The sequence below is a fragment of the Tachysurus fulvidraco genome, chromosome 9, assembly GCF_022655615.1.
Source record: "Tachysurus fulvidraco isolate hzauxx_2018 chromosome 9, HZAU_PFXX_2.0, whole genome shotgun sequence".
Classification (NCBI taxonomy): Eukaryota; Metazoa; Chordata; class Actinopteri; order Siluriformes; family Bagridae; genus Tachysurus; species Tachysurus fulvidraco.
Window position 1 is genome coordinate 28,338,028 of NC_062526.1, and position 1,842 is coordinate 28,339,869.

At 31.0% G+C, this 1,842-nt stretch overlaps 1 protein-coding gene across 1 annotated transcript; it reads left to right on the plus strand.

Annotated features, from left to right (window-relative positions):
* The first annotated feature begins 532 nt into the window (after positions 1 to 532).
* On the plus strand, positions 533 to 1,525 carry LOC113651681 (trace amine-associated receptor 13c-like). The gene has a single exon (XM_027160523.1). It carries the CDS (start codon positions 533 to 535, stop codon positions 1,523 to 1,525), a length of 993 nt encoding a protein of 330 aa, XP_027016324.1.
* Positions 1,526 to 1,842: the final 317 nt, after the last annotated feature.

Below are 1,842 nucleotides of genomic sequence, written 5' to 3' on the forward strand. Positions count from 1 at the left end.
CATGAACTGGCTTCATGTATCTAATGCACAGACTCTTACTCTGATTTTTACATGATTGCAACTCCCATTTAAACCACAAATAATCTTTCAGAGTGCAGACTGGGAGAGAATGGCATCATTTTGTCTGTGAAAACTGTGACTGATTAGTTTCTTCATTCACATGTCATGACTGTCATATGTAGTTCATAATAATAACAACATTGTAAATATGTATATGAAAATAGATTTATATTAAAACTTTTTTCCCCACTTTTATTTTTTGTGAGAACTTTTGTTTTGTGAACTTTGTGTTCATATTTAATTGAGAATTTGTGACATATAAATCTGCTTAATAACAGGTTTACTTCTTTTGGCAACTAGACCTATTTGTTCCACAGAGGCATGACATCATGTATATTATGCTGTCACTCAAACTCAGGGGCGTACTCCACTTCTAAATTATAAAACCAATAGGACTGCTTGAGCCTCAAGTCATTTGATCTTTTACATTTACTATCTTAAACTCTGGAGACATTAGAGAAATGCTGTATTGATGAACCTGATGGAGTTCAATCAGTCTAATCACTGTAATCATTTCTCCTGTATAGAGAGATCTGTATCTCCTGCAGTTTATATCTTACTGTATGTGTGTTCAGCTGCTGTGGTTCTGCTAACAGTGTGTGGAAATCTGCTCATCATCATCTCTGTTCTTCACTTCAAGCAGCTTCACACACCAACAAACATGCTGCTGCTCTCTCTGGCTGTATCGGATTTCCTTGTTGGTGCTTTAGTGATGCCACCAATGTTAATCTGGACAATTAAGTCATGCTGGATTTTTGGGAGAGATTTCTGCATCACTTTTTTGTGGATTGCTGGTATCATCATGGCCATATCAACTTATAATGTTGCCCTAATCGCTGTAGATCGGTATTTAGCTCTCTCAAACCCTTTTCTCTACATGAGTTCTATATCTAGGAGGACTATGTGCAATGTGGTTTATTCTAACTGGTGTGTGTGTATTATGTATATGACAGCATTTTATTATTTCAGTGGAAGCTCTGAAACTTCTGTAATGTGTCCTGGACAATGTTTATTAATTGTGAATGAGGTTTGGTCTGTAATTAATCTTGTGGTATTGTTTATATTTCCACTTTCTGTAATAATCATATTGTATACTCTAGTTTTTGTGATTGCTAAGAAACATGTCACTGCTATCAGAGAGCTTAATAATCACACACGGCCTAAAACACAGAAAATCACCTCACACTCCATGAAATCTGAGAGAAAAGCAGCTAAAGTCCTCGGTATTTTAGTGTCTGTGTTTCTGGTGTGTTTACTTCCATTTTTTATTTACAGTTTATTAGGGAATGTTATTGAACTACAGTCAGAAACAATTCAGAAAGTTCTGATCATGATTTGTCTTAATTCCACCATTAATCCAGTTATTTATGCTCTGTTTTATCCGTGGTTCAGGAGGTGTGTTAAGTTAACTGTAACTTTACATATTTTTCTGACAGACTCTGAATTAATCAATGTTCTTTCATGAATTAACTTTTGTCACAAATTTTTAGCATAACCCCAAAATATTTCTATAAAATTAAGATTTACGTTATTATGCTATTATGATATATTTGACCATTTTTTTGCATCATTGTTCTGTATTATATGCAATATATAATAGAGTATAAAAAATTATATATATATTAATAAAATATTATATATAAAATATAATTTTATATAAATATTATATTATCTATAAATTTAATTATAAAATACATAAAATTATATATATATATGTATATATATATATATATATATATATATATATATATATATATATATATATATATATATATATACATA